Source organism: Artibeus jamaicensis, unplaced genomic scaffold (genome assembly GCF_021234435.1).
Source record: "Artibeus jamaicensis isolate MK-2021 breed Jamaican fruit bat unplaced genomic scaffold, CSHL_Jam_final contig_468, whole genome shotgun sequence".
In the NCBI taxonomy this organism is placed as follows: domain Eukaryota; kingdom Metazoa; phylum Chordata; class Mammalia; order Chiroptera; family Phyllostomidae; genus Artibeus; species Artibeus jamaicensis.
Window position 1 is genome coordinate 2234010 of NW_026521846.1, and position 20858 is coordinate 2254867.

A 20858-nucleotide genomic window follows, 5' to 3' on the forward strand; every position below is an offset into this window, starting at 1 on the left:
ATGAGCCTTAAAGGTCCTTGTGACTCTCTGATAGGCTGAATTAGAAACATTGTGTTTGGGGTCAAGTAGATCACTTTGATGCTTTTGATATTGAACTTGTGGGATTCTGGGTAGCGAGAGTCATTCATTGTCCAATATCAAAAGAACTTTAAAAGGCAGTCTCTTACTAGCAAGGTGCTCTCTTCAGGGAAAACGTTGATGGAACCAATCCAGAAAAAAAGTTCTTATCCAGGCTTGTGAGTAAAGTCCTTATATTTACTCCTACTTACTTTATTTTTCTAGTAGCTATAGCTAGTGGATTTTTTTCCTATTTCAGTTTCTGATATTTCATTGTTGGTGTACAAAAATTGCTTCAATTTCTGAAGATTGATTTGTATCCCACTGTTTTGCAAAATTCATTTATTGGATTGAGTAGTTTTCTGGGGAAGTCTATAGGGTTTTCTGTGTACACTATCATGTCATCTGCAAACAGTGACAGTTTTATTTCCTAGTTTCTAATTTTAGTTGTATATTTACATAGCATTATTCTTAACACCCAAATATTGGATACAACCCAAAACGCCTATTAGCTGATAATTAGATAAACAATATTTATTCAGCAGTGAAAAAGAATGAAGTATTAATACATCCTAGAATATGGGTGAAGTTTGAAAACATTATGCTAAGTGCAAGAAGCCAGCCACAAAAATTATGCATATATGATTCTATTTATGTAACGTGTCCAGAATATGTAAAATATAAACAGAAAGTAGATTACTGTTTGCCTCATTCCAACAGGAAAAGGAGAATTTGGGAGTGATGCCTAAGAGTAAAGGGTCCCTTTTGAAGTGATGAAAATGTTCTAAAAAAAGATTGTGATGGTTGTACAATTTTGTGAACATAGTAAAAACCAGTAAGTTTTAGACATTAAATGGGTGAATTCTGTGGTATGTAAATTATATCTTAGTAAAGCTATTAAAAAGATTTACCTGCCTTTCTAAGAATATGTTTAGTATCTGTTCTCTAGTTTAAGTTCAAGACCCCGACCTTTACAAAGTTTTTGCTGATTAATAGTAATTTATTTGATTAATCCTATTATAATTATACACATGTAATTTAGTACTGCTGTTGGTTGTGTTTTTCTCTATTATTTAATAGCCATTTGTGTGTAGAGATTATGCTTCATGTCCATTATGAATATTAACTATCTCAATGCCATACTGATGATAGATAACCTCTGGAAACCCAAATTTTCATGTATTATTTAGTGATTCCTATTTTTAAAAAATATTTATTTATTTTTAGAAAGAGGGGAAGTGAAGGAGAAAGAGAGGGGGAGAAACATCAATGTTTGGTTGCTTCTCAAGTGTCCCTTATTGGGGACTTGGTCCACAACCCAGGCATGTGTCCTGGAGTGGGAATTCAGATTTCAGAGGCAAACACATAAAGTTTAGGGTTAGACAAATTAAGCACTAAAATGAGTTCTGGGGTTGTCTGGAAGATTGATATGGGCCAGAGTTGTTCAGGAGATTTTTGTGGAGGAATGAGACTTTCAGATAGGCTTGCTAAAAAAGTTATTTTTGTTTTTTAGGTACTAAACTCAAAACATGAACAATGATATATATTACCGATGTTCAAGTCTGATTTGGCTTGAACTATTTAATATAATTGCCTATTACATATTCCCGAGGATTTAGAAAAGTCAAAGTAATGGATAACAGAAAAGATCCTCCATTCTTCAATGAAGATAATGTGGGACCATTTTACTACAAAATTCCTTTCTATGATACCATGGAGCTCTTCATTGAAACATTGACTGGAACATGTTTTGAACTGAGAGTTTCACCCTTGGAAGCTGTTATTTCTGTGAAAGCAAAAATTCAAAGATTGGAAGGTACTAATTTTTCTTTATTTTTAGGCTATAAGGATTAAATTTGTTCATCAAGAGTGTATAATAACTTTAAATTTTCTTACAGAGAAAATGTCAAACATACATGGGATTAAAAAGTATACGATAATGAACTCCCATATAGCCCTTACTCAGCTGCACCAGTTATCAATTCATGAGCTATCATGTTACCATTCCTGCATTTCCCCCCACCTCATTCCCCTTCTACCAAGTATTTTTGAAGCAAATCCATGGTATCACATTAATGGTATAAAATAATATTTAAAAATAGTTTTCCATCAGGTTATGATAACATGTAAATTCTGCCATAAATATCTTACAGTTACTTTTAATGGGAAATAGTCATTGAGTTTCCTTTGAGAAAACTTTTTCTTTTTGAATGTGGAGATTTTCTGAGAAGAGTTTTGGGCTTACATTTACATATATTTGAAGTTTCTTCAGTAGAGTTACTGAATATCATACAACATCTCTTTTGTGATTTATTTGTGTAAAGTGTCATAATTTACTTCGTGTAAAATTAGAATCTTTATTTTTGTACTTGGCAGATTTCTCACATAAATAGTATTTACCTTTATAGTTCTTAAAATCCAGTATTGACTAGAGAATTAATAAAATAGATCTTTGCTTTTTGAGTCACCTGGAATTTGCTTGTAAAGATGGTAACTAGCATTGCCTTCCAGGCCATTTTAAGTTCAAAATTGTAGAAGGATAAGAAGTGTTGGAATTTTTTGTTTCTCAAGAATACTGGTATCTGATCTTCTGAGTACTTACTGTTTCACCAATAACTAACCTCTTGTACTCAGTAGCAGGAAGCATTGGCAGGGTAAATCCAGTGGCATTGAAAGTTATTAGACAATTGGGAAATTAAATGAGTTAAAATGTAAAATGCCTATTGTCTCAAATTGCTTCGGCTGTCATAACAAAATGCCATAGACTGGGTGGCTTAAAGAACAGAAATTTATTTTCTCACAGTTCTGGAGTCTGAAAGTCTAAGGTCAGGATACCAGCATGGTCATGTTCTGGTGAGGGGTTTCCTGACTTGTAGATGGCTACCTTCTCACTGGGTCCTCACAGAGGAGACAGGGAGAGGGAGAGGGAGAAGAAAGGGAGAAAATAAAGAAATGAGGTGAGGGAGCAAGAGAATAAGAGGTGGGGGGTTAGTGGGGGCAGGGCGAGAGAGAGAGAGACTGAGTGAGTTCATGTTTCTTCTTACAAGGGCATTGATTCCACCATGAGGTCCTTAGACTTCATCTAAACCCGATTATCTCCCAAAGGTCCTGTCTCCAAATACTATCACATTGGGAGTCTCTGATAAGTTTTGGTGAGACACAGTTCAGTCTATAGCACCTACCACTAGTGGTCAGTAGATCATAATTCATATTCCCATTCATCATCCATACTCCTCACACCTTCCTTTCCTCTTATTTTTTAAGCCATTGACATTTGGGAGTGGTTCGGGGTAGGTTGAGCATGACCTACTTTATTCTAACTGATACAGTATCAAATAGGTATTCGGTTTTTCATTATATAATTGACTGTCTACAACCAGTTATTGAATTAGTCTAGTCTTTTCTCACTAATTTTGTGTCTGTCATGTATAACATTTTTATACATGGCTCTTTTGATTACTTGCTTTGGCTTTACCTATGCCAATATTATTGTCTCATTTATTATAATATAAGTTTTGATAGCTTATGGTCCCCATACACATTAATTATTGTTATGTCTTCTTGGAGAATTGACTCATTTATCATTATGGAGTGCCCCTCTTTATCCCTGGTTAATTTTCTTGCTCTGAAGTATGCCTTTCTTTGTTCCTTTCTTTCTAGAAGCGTCGCCCCAGTCTTCTCACATAATGATCTCCCTGTGTATATGTGTGTCTATATCCAAATTTCCTCCTTTCTATAAGGACACCAGTCATATTGGATTAGGGCCCTCCCTAATGACATCATTTTAACTTGATTACATTTGTAAAGACCCTATCTCCAACAAAGGTCATATGCTGAGGTACTAAGTGTTAGGACTTCAACATAGGAACTTTTGATGGATACAGTTCAACCTATAACTAGGATCAACAGTTGTGTCATTATTGGAAAACATTACTGCCATTTACTACCACCACAATCAAGATATAGAACAGTTCCATTGCCAGCCAAAATTCTATGCCTTTGTGGTGCACCTCTTCCTGTAAACCCAGCTCCTGGCACCGAGTGATCTGTTTCTGTCCCTGTTTGCCTTTTCTTGAATTTCATGTACATGGAATCAGAGTACATAGCTGTTTGAGTCTACCTTTTTTCACTTTTGCATAATACATAATGAATTGGAGAGGTAACTCTATTATTACACATATCAATACCTCATTTGATTTATAGTTGAGTGGTGTTCCATTGTATAAATATTGATATACTTCACTTCTTCATTTCCAGCTCAAGGATCATTTGGATTGTTACTAGTTTTGGTGATTATGAATTAAAGCCATTGTAAATGTTCATGTACAGTTTTTTATGGGAACGTAGGTTTTCATTTCACTTGGGTAAATACTTAGGAATGGAATTGCTGAGTTGTGTACTAAGTGTATATTTAACTTAATAAGAAACTGCCAAACCATTTTTCAAGTGGCTGTACTGTTTTGTATTCCTGTGAAGAATGTCCAAAAGTTTTAGTTGCTCTGTGTTCTCATTAGCATGTGGTGTTGTCTTGGGGTTTTTTGTTTTTATTTTTTGCCATTTTAATGGATACCTGTGATATCTCTTCGTGGTTTTAATTTGCATCTCCTTATAATGCCTAATATTGAGCATCTTTTTATTTGCTTATTGGTTACCTGTGTGTCTTCTTGGTGAAGGGTCTGTTCAATCTTTACCCATTTCTTTAAAGAAGTTGTTTCTTACTACTATGTTTTGAAAATCCTAGTATTTTAAAATTTTCCATTGTGGTTTTTATGTCTTCTTTGATCCCCGAATTATTTAAAAGTGTACTTTATTTCCATACTTAAGGAATTTTTTAAAATGTATTTAATTATTAATTAGTTGCAGGTAAATACAAACTTAATTTTTTAAGTTAATGATTTTTAGTAGTCTTTATGAATTTAATCTTAAATAGAATAAAATATTGAAATTTTAAAAAAATTATTTCTTTTTTAGAGAGAAGGGAAGGAAGGGAGAATGAAAGGGAGAGAAACATCCATGTGTGAGAGAAACATCTATTGGCTGCCTCTCATATTCCCCCACCTGGGGCCCTGGCCGGCAACCCAGGCATGTGCCCTGAACCGTAATTGATCTGGTGACTTTGGTTCACAGGCAGGTGCTCAATCCATTGAGCCACACTGACCAGGGCAATAGAATACTTAATGTAAACATGCTATTCATATGTTTTTGAGTCTTACAGCAGTCTGGGCTCATTACAAAATTCATTTGTGATGTATAAAGAACAGGAAGAAAAGCTTTACAAGAAAAGCTTGATGAGATGAATAATTGGTGTGACAATTTTAATGTCTTCAAATTTATAATGAAACAGACTTCTGATTCTGATCATATGGTAGAGCATTTCTGAAAAGAGAATGCACAAATTCTGGGTAAAGCTTTTTTTAAAAATACATTTTTCAATGTTTCAACAATTCTTTAAGAACAGACAGTGTAGCAGATGTTTATTTCAAAAGCATTTCCCAATCTCTGGTGACTCCACAGCTTGAGGCAAAAGGAGAGAAAATCTGGTATGGTAGTACAATGGGAAGCTAGCTCAGAGTAAATATCTGTTCTTCCAACCCCTGAACTACCATGTTTGTGATTGTTTTGTTTTATTTTCCTACCTACTTTGTGCTATTACAAGGTGCTCTAGGATCATCTTGTATATTTCCCTGTCATAGTATCAAACGTTTTTTCAGTGGGAGCCCTGGTTCCTTTTATTGGATTAAAGTATTAGAAATCAAGATCTGGGCATGACAATTGACTTTCTAACAATAACAGATACCACAAGACTGTGAAACATTATCTCACAGGGCTGAGAGAAATAGCAATCCCTACCTAGAATTGAATTGATCTTTCAAGTTTGAGGACAAAATAAAGGCATTTCCAGAAAAACAGAACTTGGGATTCCCCAACAACAAATCCTTCCAAAGGAATTTCTGAAGGATATTATCTTAGAAGGCAAATGATTCCTAAAGGAAGTTGATGATGCAAGATGGAATGGTTATCAAAATAGCACATTTGTGGATGAATCTAAATAAATATTTACTTAATAACAACAAAACAGTAATATATAATGGATTGAAAAAGTAAATTTAAAATCCTGGTAGCAATAACATATAAGTCAAGGTGTAGTTGTGTGTAATGAGAGGGCTAAGGCTCGTAGTGTTGTTCATGAGGAGGTTAAAGATGTGATTAACTTTAGACTTTATTTTATTAAATATGACTATTTAAATTTCTAGAGTAATCAGTAGAGATTAGAAATAGTTAGATAATTTCCAAATTATAGAAGTAAGATAGTGAAAATGAATAGAAATATATCAGTAATTCCAATAAGGTGAAATGGGTAATTGAAAGTCAACTCATAGACTGGTTAAAAAAAAACTCATGTGAAATGCTTTTTACAAGGGACATAATTTAAAGTTACAAGGACCACAATTGTTGAAAGTAAAAGGATTGAAAGATATAACAGTCAAATACTAACCTGAAGAAAGTTGGTGTTTCTGTATTACCATATTTATTCATGTATAATGCACACCCATATTTTGTGCCCATTATACATGGGATTATTATACCCATGGCATGTGATTATTATACCCATGTATAATGCACATACTTATCTTTCCCTAAAAAAATTGGGCAAAAAAATGCACATTATCCATAGCAAAATATGGCAATAACATCATTATATAAAATATATTTAAAAGTGAAACACATGAATGAATCATGTAGAAGGCTGTTCATAGTCTTCTTGGTAATGTCAAAATTCTAGAAACAACTCAAATGAGTACACTAGAATGGATAAATTGTGGTACATGTAAATATATGTGTCATATTCTATTTCTATACAATAGTTCACAACAGGGAAACTAATAAAATCGTAGTCTCACGCATAACATGGGTGAATTGAAAGCAATGGTGAATAATGAAAATGAACCATAGAGGAGTACATACATTAAGATTCTACTTATATAAAGATCAAGAATAAAGGAACAGAGAAGAGCTAAAGAAATCAGAAAGCAATAAAATGCAGTAACTACATACCTGTCAATAATTAACTTTAAATGTAAATTGATTAAGTGCTCCAGTCAAAAGACATAGGATGGCTGAACAGGGAAGAAAACAAGATTTACACATACACTGCCTACAAGAGATTAAAAGACACACACAGCCTAAAAGTAAAGGGATAGAAAAAGATATTTCATGTATATGGAAATGAAAAAGAAAAAGACTGGGTAGCAATACTTATAAAAGAAAGTGAAGGGACTGGCCAAAGAACATGTGTATAACCAATAAACACAGACAACAGTGTGGTGACAGCTAGAGGGAAGGGAGAGTAGGGACTGGGAGGAGCAGGGCAAAGGGGAGTAGAAATGGGGATACCTACATTAGTGTCAACAGTAAAAATAAATTAAAAAATACTACATATGTAAAGCTATTAGCATAGTGCCTAGGACTGAATGGACACCAAATAAATAATTATGACTGTGCTTATCAAGGAACATGTATAAAGGACCCATCTACAAGGACAACAGGTGGGGAGGATTGAATGTGGGAGAGAGGGGGTGGGCAGGACAGGGGAGAACAATGGGGGGAATGGAGACAACTGTAACTGAAGAACAATACAAAAATTATAAAAATAACTGCTATGTTTATTTTTAAATTTATAAAGTGCCATAATTCACAAAGATGACAATTTTTGGCTTTACAAATATAATGACTGAGGCTAAATATGCCCACTGGGTGGTTAATTGACATTTATTCATTTTTATTCATTCGTTCATTTGTCAAATATTACTTGAGGACCTGCCATGTATAATACCTTGTTATTTGTTGCAGTGATGACTGAAACCCCCTTCCCTGTTGAGGGGTTCAGAGACTAATGGATATTTAATTCAATTACATGCATCGATAATAGATTTCTTATGCATCACTGCTGCGCCTTGTAAATAGTGCCTCCTCTTGCAAAGTACTATCCTATTGATGTTAAAGACTAAATCTTTACTTGGTCAGCCTCACAGTACCTACTTAATACACTATTTGGCACTTAGAATGCAATAAATATGTGCTAAATTGACTTGAATAAAATCGAATCATTGTTCCTAGAAAGCATTATTATTTATTATTAAAATATTTAGGTAATAAAAATAAATTTAAAATGGTCGTAACAAGAGAAAACGAATGGCATTTCATAATGATAAAGGAGTCAATCCAATAAGAAGACATAACTCTTGTAATGGTCAAAAGGGGGCAAAAGAAATAATACCACATATTTAGAAGTAAAGCAGTAACAATCAAAAAACAGAATGATTCACACCAGATTTGGAATGGTGATTACTATTGGGTACAAGGAAGGGGATGTAGTTGGGGAGGGGCATAAAAGAGTGTTTTTCTTCATATTCTTACCAACACTTGGCGTGATCAGTCTTTTTAATTTTAGTCATTCTAATAGGTCTGTAGTGATATCTCATTGTGGCTTTAGTTTCCCTAATGACTAATGAGACTGAATATCTTCATGAGCTTATTGGAACATGAGAATATATATGGGTTTGCCATCCATATATATTCTTTGTTGAAGTGTGTATTCAACTTTTACCCATTAAAAAAATCAGGTTGTTTTCCTATTGTTGAGTTTTGAGAATTCTTCATATGTGCTGAATATGGGTCTTTAATTAGATAAATGTTTTGCTAAGATTGTCTTTTTATTCTCTGAACAGTGTCTTTTCTGAAGAGTAGAAATTTTAATTTTGCTATATCAAATTTATCAAAAATATGGATATAGATGTCATATCTAAGAAATTTTTGTCTGAGTTCACAAAATTGTTTTCCTATATTTTCCTTTAAAGGTTCAGTTACACTGAATGGGTTTTAAAATATTAAACCAGCATTCTTGGAAATAACCTGTCTTGATCATGCTTTATTATTTAAATTTGTAGTTGAATTCTGTTTGCTAAAACTTTGTGTAGGATATTTATATGCATGTTCAGGGAGGATACTGATTTTATCTTGTTATGTCTTTGTCCAGTTTTTGTGTAAGGTAATAATACTGTCTTCATAGAATGAATTGGGACTATTTCTTCTGCAGTTTTATGAAGAGAGAGTAAAATTAGTATATATCCTCACCTATGAAGCCATATCTTTAGTAAATATAGGGCCATTCAATTTATCTTTTTCTTTTTGAATGAGCTTGGGGAACTTCTGTCTTTCAAGGATTTTGTTCATTAGTTGTTGAATTTTATTGGCATCGAGTTCATACTATTTCTATATATATATATATTCTTCAATATATATACTTTTTAAATTGTTGTTCAGTTACAGTTGTCCCACCTTTCTCCCCATTGCTCTCCCCCGCTTTGCCCCACCACCACTCCCAGTCAATCCCCACCTCATTGTCTGTGCCCATGAGGCCTCTATTCACATTCCTTGACTTACACCTTCCCCTTCCCGCCCCGCTGGCTATCCCCGTCTCTGTCCCTTCTGGTCATTGTCAATTTGTTCCTTTTTTCCATGTCTCTGGTTATGTTTTGCTCCTTTGTTTCTTGTTGATTAACTTTCACTTGTAGGTGAGATCATACAGTATTTGTCTTTCACTGCCTGGCTTATTTCACTTAGAATAATACTATCCAGTTTCACGCATACAGTTGCAAAGGGTAAAAGTTCCTTTTTTTTTTCATGTTGTGTAGCATTCCGTTATGTATATGAACCACAGTTTTGAGGGGTCTTAAAATTTATTTATTTACTTATTTTTAGAGAGGATAAGGGAGGGAGGAAGAGAAACATCAATGTGCTGTTGACTCCCATGTGCCCCCTAATGGGGACCTGGCCCTCAACCCAGGCATGCACCCTAGACTGGGAATTGAACCAGCAACCCTTTGGTTCATAGACCGGCACTCAATCCACTAAGCCACACCAGTTTTGGCAAACCACAGTTTTTTGATCCACTCATTTACTGATGGGCTGTTTTCGGCACCTGGCTATTGTAAATAACATTGCTATGAACATTGAGGTGCATAGGTTCTTTTCAATTGGTGTTCTGGGATTCATAGTGTATAATACCAGCAGTTGGATCATTGGATCCAAGGGCAGTTCCATCTTTAGTTTTTTTTTTAGGAAATTCCATACCATATTCCACAGTGGTTGTACCAGTTTGCATTCCCACCAGTAGTACAATAGGGCTCCCTTTTCTTCACAACCTCACCAGCACTTGTTTGTTGATTTGCTTATGATGGCCATTCTCACCAGTGTGAAGTGGTATCTCATTTTGGTTTTAATTTGTATCTCTCTGATGTTTGGTGATATTGAGCATTTTTTCATGTATCTCTGGGCCCTCTATGTGTTCTCCTTGGAGAAGTGCCTGTCCAGGTCTTTTTCCCATTTTTTAAATTGGATTGTTTGTCTTTCTGGTGTGAAGTCATGTGAGTTCTTTATGTATTTTGGAGGTCAAACCCTTATCTGAGGTATCATTGGCAAATATATTTTCCCATACAGTTGGTTCCCTTTTCATTTTGTTGATGTTTACTTTAGCCATGCAGATTCTTTTTAATTTCATGAAGTTCCATTTGTTTGTGCTTTCCTTTATATCCCTTGCTCTAATGGATATATCAGTGAAAATATTTTTGCATTGGATATCTGGGATTTTCCTGTCTATGTTTTTCTCTAGAACTTTTATAGTGTCATGATTTAAGTTTAAGTCTTTTATCCTCCTTGAATTTATTTTTGTGTGTGATATAAGTTGGTGACTGAGTTTCTTTCTTTTTTTTTTTTGCATTTAGCTGTCCAGTTCTCCCAACACCATTTTTTTAACAGGCTATTTTTACTCCATTTTATGCTTCTGTCCCCTTTGACAAATATTAATTAACCATAATAACATGGATTTATTTCTGGGCTCCCTATTCTGTTCCACTGATCTACGTCTCTGTTCTGATGCCATTACCTGACTGTTTTGATTACAGTGGCCTTGTAATATAGTTTGATATGAAGTATGGTGATCCCTCCTACTTTGTCCTTTCTCAGAATTGCTGCAACTACTCAGGGTCATTTATGGTTCCAAGTAAATTTGGAACCATAAATATTGTTCTAGTGAAATATTTGTTCTAGTTCTGGGAAATATGTCATTGATATGTTGATAGAGATTGCCTTGAATCCATAGATTGCTTTGGGTAGTATGGACATTTTAATGATGTCAGTTTTTGCAATCCATGAACAGTGTATGCTCCTGTAAACTTACTTGTATCTTCCTCAATTTTTAAAAAGATTTTATTTATTTATTTTTAGAGAGAGAGGAAGGGAAAGAGAAAGAGAGGGAGAGAAATATTAATGTATGGTTGCCTCTTCCACACACCCCTGTTGGGGGGCCTGGCCCACAACCCAGGAATATGACCTAACTGGGAATTGAATTGGTGACCCTTTGGTTCACAGGCCTGGCAATCAATGCACTGAGGCACACCAGCCAAGGCTGTATTTTCCTCAATTTCTTTTTTCAGTGTTCTGTAGTTTTCCAAGTACAGGTCTTTTACCTCCTTCATTAAGTTTATTCCTAAGTACTTTTTTTGTTGTTGCTGTACTAAATGGGATTTTAGCCTAATTTCTGTTTATGATATTTCATTGTTAGTATACAGAAATGCCTTTGATTTCTGAATGTTGTCTTTGTATCTCACAGTTTGGCCAAATTCATTTCATACCTTGTGTAGTTTTATTTTTGGTGGAGTCTATAGGGTTTTCTATGAATACTATCATGTTATCTGTAAACAATGGCAGTTTTACTTCCTCCTTTCCAATTTGAATGTCTTTTATTTCTTTTTTTGTCTGATTGCTGTGGTTAGAACATTCAGTACTATGTTGAAAAGAAGTGGTGAAAATGGATCACCCTTGTCTTGTTCCTGAGCTTAGTGGGAAAGCTTTTATTTTTTGCCTGTTGAGTATGATGTTGGCTGATGGTTTATCATATATGGCCTTTACCATGATGAGGCGTGCTCCCTCTATTCCCACTTTACTGAGTGTTTTTTTTTTCATAAATGGGTACTGTACTTTTTGAAATGCTTTTTCAGCATCCATTGATATGATCATGTTATTTTTCTCTTACCTTTCATTTATGTGATGTGTTATATTTATTGATTTGTGTATATTGTACCATCCTTGCATCCCTGGCATGAATCCCATACACTTGATCATGGCATATGATCTTTTTAATATATTGCTGGATGTGGTTTGCCAATCATTATGAATTTTAGCAGCTATGTTCATGAGCAATATTGGCCTGTAGTTTTCTTTCTTTCTTTTGTGACTGTATTTGGTTTTGAAATTAGTATAATATGCACCTCATAAAAAGAGTATGGGAGTCTTCTGTCTTCTTGGATTTTTTGTAATTGTTTGAGAAGAACCAGAGTTAGCTCTTTCCTAAATGTTTGGTAAAATTCTCCTGTGAAGCTATTCCATCCAGGGCTTCTGTGGGCTAGGAACTTTTCTGATTACTGCTTCAATTTTGCTAGCTCTTACTGGTCTATTCAGGCTTTCTAGTTTTTGTTGACTCATTTTTGGAGGATTATATGTTTCTATAAATTTGCCCATTTTCTAGATTCCTTACAGTATAGTTGTTTGTAGGTAATTTCTTACAATCATTTGTATTTCTGTGGTATCAGTTGTAATTTCTCCTCTCTTATTTCTGATTTTAATTATTTGGGTTCTCTCCCCTTTTTCTTGATGAGTCTGGTTAAAAGCTTGTTAATTTTGTTTATCTTTTCAAAGAGCCTGCTTCTGAATTTATTGATCCTTTGAATTGTTCTTTTAGTCTGTATGTCATTTAATTCTGCTCTAATCTTGATTGTTTTCTTCCTTCAACTGGTGTGGGCTTTGTTTGTTATTGTTCCTCTAGTTCTTGTAGGTATAGGGTTAGGTTGTTTATTTGAAATGTTTCTATCTTTTTTAGGTAGGCCTGTGTTGCTATGAACTTCCCTCTCAGGACTGTCTTTGCCATGTCCCATAGATTATGGGTTTTTGTGGGTTCATTTTCATTAGTTTCCAGAAAGTTTCTGATTTATTCCTTGGTCTCATTGTTTACCCATTCACTTTTTAAAGTATTTTTTATTGATTATGTTATTACAGTTTTCCCACTTCTTTCTCCCTTTTTCTCCCTAACACCCTATGCCCCCAACCCTCCAGCATACCCTCCCCCATTAGTTCATGTCTATGGGTTGTACATGTAAGTTCTTTGATCCTCTATTTTCTATACCATTTTATTCTCTCCCTATTTGATGCTTACTAATTATGTAAGTCTCCCTTTACTTGTTTGAATTCTTGTTTCTTCTGTCTGTTTTGGTTGGATGTTTATTTTTCCTTTTTGTTCCAAATTGTTGCATTGAGTCCTAGTTTCCTTCCTGTTACTGTTGGTTCCCTGAATATTTTGCTTTATTTCATTTTGGATATCTTTCATTTGTTTTGTCATTTTTGACCAAGCTCAATCAGAACTGTGAGAATTTTGATTACCAGGGCTTTAAATTCTCCAACAGATAGGCTGGCTATGTCCTCATCATTTAGTTCTCTTTCAGAGGTTATGCTCTGTTCTTTCATTTGGGCCTTATTTCTTGGTGTTGGCACACTGGTCTGGTTGTTCTGATTGATTTTTTTTTTAATTTCTTGGTTGTCTGAGTTCCATACAGTTTGCTTTTCTGGTTATTTATTGATTTTAGTTTGGTTGTTGTCCTTCTTTTGATTGTGCAAGGAAGCAAAGGGTTTCTGCCTGTACTTCCATATTGGCCAGAACCTCCTACCCATTCACTCTTCAATAACATCTTATTCAGTCTGCCTTTTTTAATTTTTTCCTTGATACAGATTTCTAGTTCAAGACATTGTGATAGAAGAAAATGCTTGATATGTTTTCAGTTTTCTTGAATTTGTTGAGGCTTGTTTTGTGTCCTACCATGTGGTCTATCATTGAAAATGTCCCATGTGCATTTGGAAAGAATGCATATTTTGCTTCGTTGGGGTGCAGGGTTCTGTATGTATCATTTAAGTCTATTTGATGTAGTGCATTGTTCAGTGCCATAATGTCCTTATTTATTCTTTGTTTGGAACATCGATTCATTGTTGAAAGTGGGGTGTTAAAATCCCCTACTAAAAGTGTTTTGCTGTCTATATGTTTAAGTCCTCCAAGATTTCCTTATATATTTGGATGTTTCTATGTTTGGTACATATATGTATACAATGTTTATATCTTCTTGATGGATCCCTCCTTTAAGTATTATGTAATGACCTTCTTTGTCTTCTTTTTTATGGACTTTGTTCTGAAATTTATTTTGTCTGATACAGGTATTGGTACCCTGCCATGTTTTTCCTGTCCATTTGCTTGGAATATGTTTTCCAACACTTCTACTTCAGTCTGTGTAAGTCTTTTGTTCTGACATGGGTCTCTTGTAGGCTGCGTATGTATGGGTAATGTTTTCTTATCCATTCAGCTACCCTATGTCTTTTGATTGCAACATTTAATTTATTTACAATTAAGGTTATTATTAATAGGTACTTATTCATTGCCATTTTCCCCCTTTTTACCTGTGTTCCTTACTCTCTCTCTTTTCCTTCCTCTCCTTAAAGTCATCTCTTGTAGTACTGGTTTGGTGGAGGTATATTCTTTCAGCCTTATTTTGTCTGGGAAACTCCTTACTTCACCTTCCATCTTAATTGAGAGCCTTGCTGGATAGAGTAGTCTTGGTCGCAGACCTTCGCTTTTCATTACTTGAAATATTTCTCGCCATTCTGTCCTTGATTACAGTTTTTCGGTTGAGAAATCAGCTGCTAGCCTTATCTGAGCTTCTTTGTGTGTTACTGTTTCTCCCTTGCTGCCTTTAAGATTCCCTCTTTGTCTTTAAAATTTAGCATTTTAATTATGATGTGTCTTGGAGTAGACCTCTTTGGGTTTATCTTGACTGGCACCCTCTGTTGTTCTTAAACTTGCATAGCCTTTCCACTCTCCTAACTAGGGTAGTTTTCTGTCATTATTTTTCAAACATGTTTTCTTTTATCTAATATCTTTTATTGATTATGCTATTACAGTTGTCCCATTTTTTCTCCCCTTTATTTTCTCCCACCTTGCACCTCTCCTCCCACCAGCAATGTACCATTTTAGTTAATGTCCATGGGTCATACATATAAATTGTTTGTCTTTTCCATTTCCCATATTATATTTTTTAAATATTTTATTTATTTATTTTTAGGCAGATGGGAAGGGAGAAAGAAAGAGAGGGGGAAAAACATCAACGTGTGGTTGCCTCTCATGGGTCTCTGACTGGGGACCTGGCCCTTAACTCATCCATGTGCCGTGACTCAGAATCAAGCCAGTGACACTTTGGTTTGCCGGCCAATGCTCAGTCCACTGAGCCACACCAGCCAGGGCCTCCATGCTATTCTCAGCCTTTCCCTGTGTATTGTGTACCTATCATTTGTGCTTCTTATTCCCTGTAACTTTTGCCCCATTCTCCCCCACCCTATTGATAACCCTCAGGTTTTCTATCCCTTCCTCCTTTTCTTCTCCTGGTATTTCTATGATGCAAATGTTGTTATGTTTTATATTGTCCTGAAGATCCCTTAAATTATTCTCATACTTCTTGAGTCTCTTTTATTTTGTTTTTCTTTTTTAAATATATTTTATTAATTATGCCATTATGGTTATTCTATTTCCCCCTTCATTCCCCTCCACCCTGCACACCCCTCCCCCACCATTTCCTCCCCTTTAGTTTATGACCACATGTCTCAAGTTCTTTAGATTCTATATTTCCCATACTATTCTTGCCCTCCCCCTTATCTATTTTCTACCTACCATCTATGCTACTTATTTTCTGTACCTTCTCCCCCCTTCTCCTTTTCTCACTCCCCTGTTGCTAACCCTCCATGTGATCTTCATTTGTATGGTTCTGCTCCTGATCTAGGTGTCCTCTTAGTTTGCTTTTGTTTTAGGTGTGGTTGTTAGTAACTGTGAGTTTGCTGTCCTTTCACTGTTCATCTTTTTTATCTTCTTTTTCTCAGGTAAGTCCCTTTAACATTTCATATAATAAAGACTTGGTGATGATGAATGTTGCATCCACCAACGCGAGAGACAAATTGTCAGAAACTTTCAGGATTCAGAAATGTTATTTTATTGGCCAAAGTTTTAACCTGCGCAGGGGCGGACCCTCAGAGTGTCCGGAGACACGGAGCTCATAAGAGCTGCAAATGAGAGCCCCGCCAAACGCTTACAGCTAAGTCTTTTTATAGACTCGAGCAAGCAAGCATTGTATAGAAGCAAATGTGGCTGTTAGCTATTGGCTATTTGGGTGGCGCAAGCATGACCTAAGCTTTCTGGGTTTTGAGTAATGGAAAAATTTTAACCTAGACACTTGAACAGGTGGTCCTCTACTTGTTCAGCCCAATTGGTTTTGTAGTTCCGCTTTCTCCACTCCCTATGTTCTTTCTTAACTTCCTTGTGGTTTCTGCTCTAAGTTCCTCGTTCCTCCAGGCCAAGTCTCTTTAAGGCAGTCCCTATTTTATTCCCCATTTCTCTGGTTTCAACAATGAACTCCTTGAATTTGATCTTATCTGAGAAGCACTTTATCTGCCCTTCCATTCTAAATGAAAACTTTGATGGATAGAGCAATCTTGGATGTAGGTCCTTGGTTTTCATGACTTGGAATACTTCTTTCCAGCCCCTTCTTGCCTGTAAGGTCTCTTTTGAGAAATCCGCTGACAGTCTGATGGGAACTCCTTTGTAGGTGACTGTCTGCCTTATCTCTTGCTGCTTCTAGGATTCTCTCCTTCATTTTAATCTTGGCTAATGTAATGATGATGTGCTTTGGTGTGTTCCTTCTTGGGTCCAACTTCTTTGGGACTCTCTGAGCTTCCTGGATTTCCTGGAAGTTTATTTCCTTTGCCAGATTGGGGAAGTTCTTCTTTATTATTTGTTCAAATAAGTTTTCCACTCGTGGCTCTTCCTCTTCCCCTTCTGGCACCCCTATAATTCTGATGTTGGGACGTTTAAAGATGTCCTGGAGGTTCCTAAGCCTCTCCTCATTTTTTTGAATTCTTGTTTCTACATTCTTTTCTGTTTGGTCATTTTTTTCCTCCTTCTGGTCCACTCCTTTGATTTGAGTCCCAGTTTCCTTTCCATTACTATTGGTTTCCTGTGCATTTCCATTCATTTCAATTAGTTTAGCTTCCATATGTTCATCTAATTTGTGACTAAAATCAACCAGTTCTGTGAGCATCCTGATCACCAGTGTTTTGAACTGTGCATCTGAAAGTTTGGCTATTTCTTCATCTCTTAGATTTATTGGCTCTGGGGCTTTGAGTTGTTCTTGAGCCATGTTTTGATCTGTTCATGCCTGTTATATATGAGCAGAGCCTTAGGTGTTCACCAGGGCGGGGCTACCCAGGTTGTTGGTTTGTGAAGCTGGATGTGGGGGCGTGGTCAGAGAGGGGCCACCCAGGTCACTGGTTTGTGACGCTGTATATGGGGTGTGGGGTCAGAGAGGGACAATGGGGGTTCCCTCTGCCGCTTCCCACCGCTAGGGCCTATGAGATCCATCTCACCGCTTGCTCCTTCACTGGTTTATCTGCACGCAAATATGTGACCACGGTCTGCCCTCAGTGGGTCCACCGCTTCTCCACACCTGGGATCCACCCACGGCTGCTGGCACACTTGGGTTGCGCAGCTCAGTCCGGTGGATCTTTCCTGCCCGACCCTGCTCCTCTGCTGGCTCTGCCCCTCTTACTGGTTTGGCTGAAGGGTTCGTTGTTGTCAGACTTCCGTGTAGTTCAATTTTCTGTGGTTTGGCTGTGTTTTCGTTGCTAAAACTTTGTTGTTTTTAAAGTTGGTTGTTTGAGAAGTTGCAGTGCTTCCACCTATGCCTCCATCTTGGTGGAAGTCTGAAAGACATTATATTTTGTTTTTCTACCTGTTTATTTCTTTCTACCTTGCCTTTCAATTCACAGATTTGGTCCTCTGCTTCATCTAGCCTCTTTGTAATTCCTTCTAGTGTATTTTTTATGTCAGATATTGTATCTTCATTTCTTCTTGGTTTTTGCTTACAGTTTCTTTTTTTTTTTTTTTTAAGATTTTATGTATTTACTTTTAGAGAGGGGAAAGAAGAAAGAAAGAAACATCAACATGTGGTTGCCTCTCAAGTGCCCCCCAGTGGTTTCTGGCCCACAACCCAGGCATGTGTGGTGACTGGGAATCAAACCAGTGACCCTTTGGTTTGCAGGCTGGCACTCAATCCACTAAGACACACAAGTCAAGGCTATAATTTCTGTTTCCTTTTTCAGGCTGCTGTAGTTCCCACTCAGTTCCTTGTATTTGTCACTGAGTTCCTTGAGCATCCTTATAACCATTTGTTTGAATTCTATGTCTGATAAATTGCTTGCCTCAATTTCACTTAGCTTTTTTTCTGGGGATTCTTCCATTCCTTTTCATTGCAGGTTCTCTCTTTGTCTCCCCATTTTAAGTAACTCCTTTGCTTTTTTCTGAGTCTCAGGATGCTCTGTTTTACCTGCGTGTCTTCATGGGGTGGACTTCTGTAGTAGGAGTTCTGTGGGACTCAGTGGTACCTTCTTGTTGATCTCCTTTTCTGGATGCTCTAGGGTTACCCTTTGTCGTTTGTGTTGGCTCTCTTATACTTTAGCTTTGCTTGTTGGTGTCTCATATATTGATGGGTTCTCTGCTCTAGCTACCTTACTGGTAGTTCCAACTCCCACCTCATCTTGTATGCTGTTGTACAGGTGTTGGATAACAAATCAGTATTACCAGACAACCGAACCTACATCAGCAAAAAGAACCCTTCCTGAGACATCAGCAATATCAACCACAATTGAGCAAAGATTAATAAAGTTGAAGAGAGATTAATATATTATAAGATAGGACAAAGGGGATATCAGATGACTAAAGAGGGGGAAATGATTTTGAGTTGGAAGAGGAAAGAGTACTGAATATCGGTAGAACCAAGGTAGAGAAAGGGAGAGAACAAAACTTAAACACGAGTAAAACATGGAGAGGCAATGGCAAAAGTGGAGTAAAAAAGGGAAGTGTACTTTATGAGGTCTGAATTAAATTTTTTTATAAATTATCTTGTTGTTCAATTAGTTGTCTGCATTTTGCCCCACCACTCCAACCCCCACCCCAGCCATCCCCACCTCTCTCCCATGCTTCCATCACCCCCCTTGGTTTTGTCCACGTGTCCTTTATAGCTATTTCTGAAAGCCCTAATGCCCTACCCCCATTATTCTCTCCCACACCCCTCTGGTTACTGTTAGATTGTTCTTAATTTCAATGTCTCTGGTTACAGTTTGCTTCCTTGTTTGTTTTGTTCATTACATTCTAGTTAAAGGTGAGATAATAAGGTATTTGTCCCTCTCCGCCTGGCTTATTTCACTTAGCATAATGCTTTCCAGGACCATGCAAGGATAGGAGCTCTTTATTTCTTTCTGCTGTGTAGTATTCCATTCTGCAAATATACCATAGTTTTTTGATTCATTCATTTATCAGTGGGCACTTAGGTTGCTTCCATCACTTGACTATTGTAAATTGTGCTACTATGAACATTGGGGTGCATAGATTCTTATGGATTGGTGTTTCAGGGTTCTTAGGATGTAAGCCCAGCAGTGGAATTGCTGGTTCAAAGGGCAGTTATATTTTTAGTTTTCTGAGGAAATTCCACACTGTTTTCCACAGTGGCTGTACCAGTCTGCATTCCCACCAGCAATGCACTAGGGTTCCCTTTTCTCCACAACCTCTACAACATTTGTTGTTTGTTGATTTATTTATGATGCTCATTCTGACCAGTGTGAAGTGGTATCTCATTGTGGTTTTGATTTGCATCTCTCTTATGGCTAGTGATGGTGAGCATCTTTTCACAGGCCTCTGGGCCTTCTGTATGTACTTGGAAAATTGTCTGTTCAAGTCTTTTGCCCATTTTTTAATTGGGTTGTTTTTGTTCCTGGACTGGAGTCATGTGAGTTCTTTATATATTTTGGAGATCAAACTTTTGTACAAGGTATCATTGGCAAATATGATATGTTTTGCGATATAGTTGGTTCTATGTTCATTTTAATGCTGCTTTCTTTAGCTATGCAGAAGCTTTTTAATTTGATAAGGTCCCAAATGTTTATTCTTTGTTTTATGTCCCTTGCTCTAGGGGACATATAGGTGAAAATATTGCTGTGTCACAGGTTTGAGATTTTCCTGACTATGTTTCCCTGTAGGACTTTTATGGTGTCATGATCAATATTTAAGTCTTTATCCTCCTTTAAGTCTTTATCCCCCTTTAATTTATCTTTGTGTAAGGTGTAAGTTGGTGCTCGAGTTTCATTTTTTTGCATGTAGCTGTTCAGACCTCCCAATACCATTTGTTGAAGAGGCTATTTTTACTCCATTTTATGCTTCTGCCCCCTTCATCAAATATTAATTGACCATAGAGAGTTTGGTTTATTTCTGGGCTCTCTGTTGTGTTACATTGGTCTATGTGCCTGTTTTTATGCCATTACCAGACTGTTTTGATTACAGTGGCCTTGTAATACACTTTGGTATCAGATATTGTGATCCCTCCTACTTTGTTTTTCTTTCTCAAAATTGCTGTGGCTATTCGAGGTTGTTTATAGTTCCATATAAATTTTTGAAATGTTTTTTCTATATCTGTAAAATATGTCATTCAATAGGGATTGCATTGAATTCCTAAGTTGCTTTGGGTAGTATGGACATTTTGATAATGTTATTATTTCTTCCAATCCTTGAGCATGGTACATGCTTCCATTTGTTTGTGTCTTCCTTAATT

General features: G+C 36.4%; 1 protein-coding gene across 1 annotated transcript in view; it reads left to right on the plus strand.

The window, feature by feature from the left end:
* ZFAND4 (zinc finger AN1-type containing 4) overlaps positions 1 to 20858 on the plus strand; it is a 237270-nt gene that overhangs the window by 15120 nt on the left and 201292 nt on the right. Inside the window, exon 2 of the mRNA XM_053667383.1 lies at positions 1571 to 1873. Coding sequence (XP_053523358.1) covers positions 1690 to 1873 — 184 coding nt within the window. The 5' untranslated portion in view covers positions 1571 to 1689. The remainder of the gene's footprint in view (positions 1 to 1570; positions 1874 to 20858) is intronic.